Here is a 1,758-nt window from a genome sequence, read left to right as displayed (position 1 = left end):
GAGAAGGTGAGTTCGTGGGTCGTGGCCTCGTGGGGCACAGCCACACGGGCAGAGAAAGCGGACCGTCCAACACCTGGAGGCCGCGATCGATTTGGATCGGACGGCGTGAAAAGGCGTGTGCTCGGTAGCTCTGAAAAGGACAGCTGCACTTTTTAGAATTCAGGTATTATTAGCTTAACCGCGCAATTTTCCGCTTCGTTTTGCCGACCTACACCGTGTGGTAGTCGGCCCCCCGGTTCTACTCGGACCGAACCGACCGTAACTCCCACGGAACGCCGTAGATAAAAGCGAGCCCCTTCTCCCTCTTCCCGGCCAACAAATCCACCGCTCCACTTGGCGGATTGAGCTATCGATCGAGTTGGTTCTAAAGTTCAGATCGATCTTTAGATCTTTTCTCATGGAGGCAGCGATGGCTGGATCATCGTCGATGCAGTGGCAGGCGGGGGAGGCGTGGCAGGCGTACCTGCGGCAGCAGCGGTCGCGCATCGGGTGGGCGCAGTACCTCCGGTGCCGGCCCATGGCCCTCTTCGGCAAGGCTGGAGCGGACGACGGCAACCGGGTCGTGATGCCGGCGTCGGCGCTGGACCGGATCAACTCCGCGTTGGTGGAGTACCCGCTCATGTTCCGGGTCCAGAACGCCGCCACCCTCGTCGAGGCCACCAACTGCGGCATGCTCGAGTTCGGCGCCGAGGAGGGGTTCGTGTACGTGCCCGCCCTCACCATGGCGCGGCTCGGGCTGGAGGAGGACGACCTCGTGCTCATGACCAGCACGTCGCTGCCCAAGGCCACCTCCGTCAAGCTGCGGCCGCACACCATGGATTTTCTGGCAGCCAAGGACCTCAAGCAGCTGCTCGAGTTCAACGTCAGACAGAATACGCCGTGCCTGACGGTCGGCGACACGATCACCGTCGCCGAGGGGGACAGGCGGTACCTGCTCGACGTCGTCGAGGCCAAGCCCGCCGACGCCGTGTCCACCCTCGACACCGACTGTGAGGTCGACTTCGCGACGCCACTCGACTACGTGCAGCGTCCTGCTCCGGTGCCAGTGAAAGTCGCCGCCGCCCCATGCCAGGACTGCGCCCACGGCAGCGAGCGGCGGTTCGTCGGCGTCGGGATGAGGATTGACGGCAAGCCCGTGGAGACGCCGCCCCCTGCACCGGCGCCGGCGGCGGGTTCTTCGGGCAAGGGGAGGAGTGCTGGCGAGCATGTGCTTCGGTTCTTCGGCCGCCGCGGCTCGGTGGCGGTGCCACCCCCCGGCGCCAAGTCGGCGAAGAAGATGAACGGCGAGGAGGACAAGGAGGCCAAATGGTTCACCGGCCAGAAGTATACCCTCTAGAAGACCCAAGCAACGATTGAAATAATGCCTGCAGTTGATGTTTTGTTGTTAGTGACACACAAGTTTAAGTTCGCCAGGGAAAATATGGTGCTTTTTTATTTTTGACACAATGTATTGTGGCTCTCTACCTAGATGTTGGTGAAAAATTGGCCAAATTTTCAGTGTGTCCTGATTAAGGGATCTATGTATTGTCTATATATTTATTGTTATGTACTCCCTCCGTCCGGAAATACTTGTCATCAAAATGGACAAAAAAGGATGTATCTAGAACTAAAACACGTCTAGATACACCCTTTTTTATCCATTTTGCTGACAAGTATTTTCAAACGGAGGGAGTATTGTCTATGTATTGTCTATATATTGTTTCACCCATATATATATATGAGTCAAAATTTTCTATATTTCATCAAATTTACAGAGAA

General features: G+C 56.9%; 1 protein-coding gene across 1 annotated transcript; it reads left to right on the top strand.

Annotated features, from left to right (window-relative positions):
* Window positions 1-325: 325 nt before the first annotated feature.
* On the top strand, window positions 326-1,467 carry LOC123064754 (ubiquitin recognition factor in ER-associated degradation protein 1-like). The gene has a single exon (XM_044488157.1). It carries the CDS (start codon window positions 398-400, stop codon window positions 1,334-1,336), a length of 939 nt encoding a protein of 312 aa, XP_044344092.1. The 5' UTR covers window positions 326-397; the 3' UTR covers window positions 1,337-1,467.
* The last annotated feature ends 291 nt before the right edge of the window (window positions 1,468-1,758 follow it).

Source organism: Triticum aestivum, chromosome 3B (assembly GCF_018294505.1).
Source record: "Triticum aestivum cultivar Chinese Spring chromosome 3B, IWGSC CS RefSeq v2.1, whole genome shotgun sequence".
NCBI lineage: Eukaryota > Viridiplantae > Streptophyta > Magnoliopsida > Poales > Poaceae > Triticum > Triticum aestivum.
This window is presented reverse-complemented; position numbering and strand designations above follow the sequence as displayed.

What these genes read in the sequence shown, in the direction of transcription:
- LOC123064754 (XM_044488157.1), top strand. Translation starts at nt 398, where the DNA reads ATGGAGGCAGCGATGGCTGGATCATCGTCGATGCAGTGGCAGGCGGGG.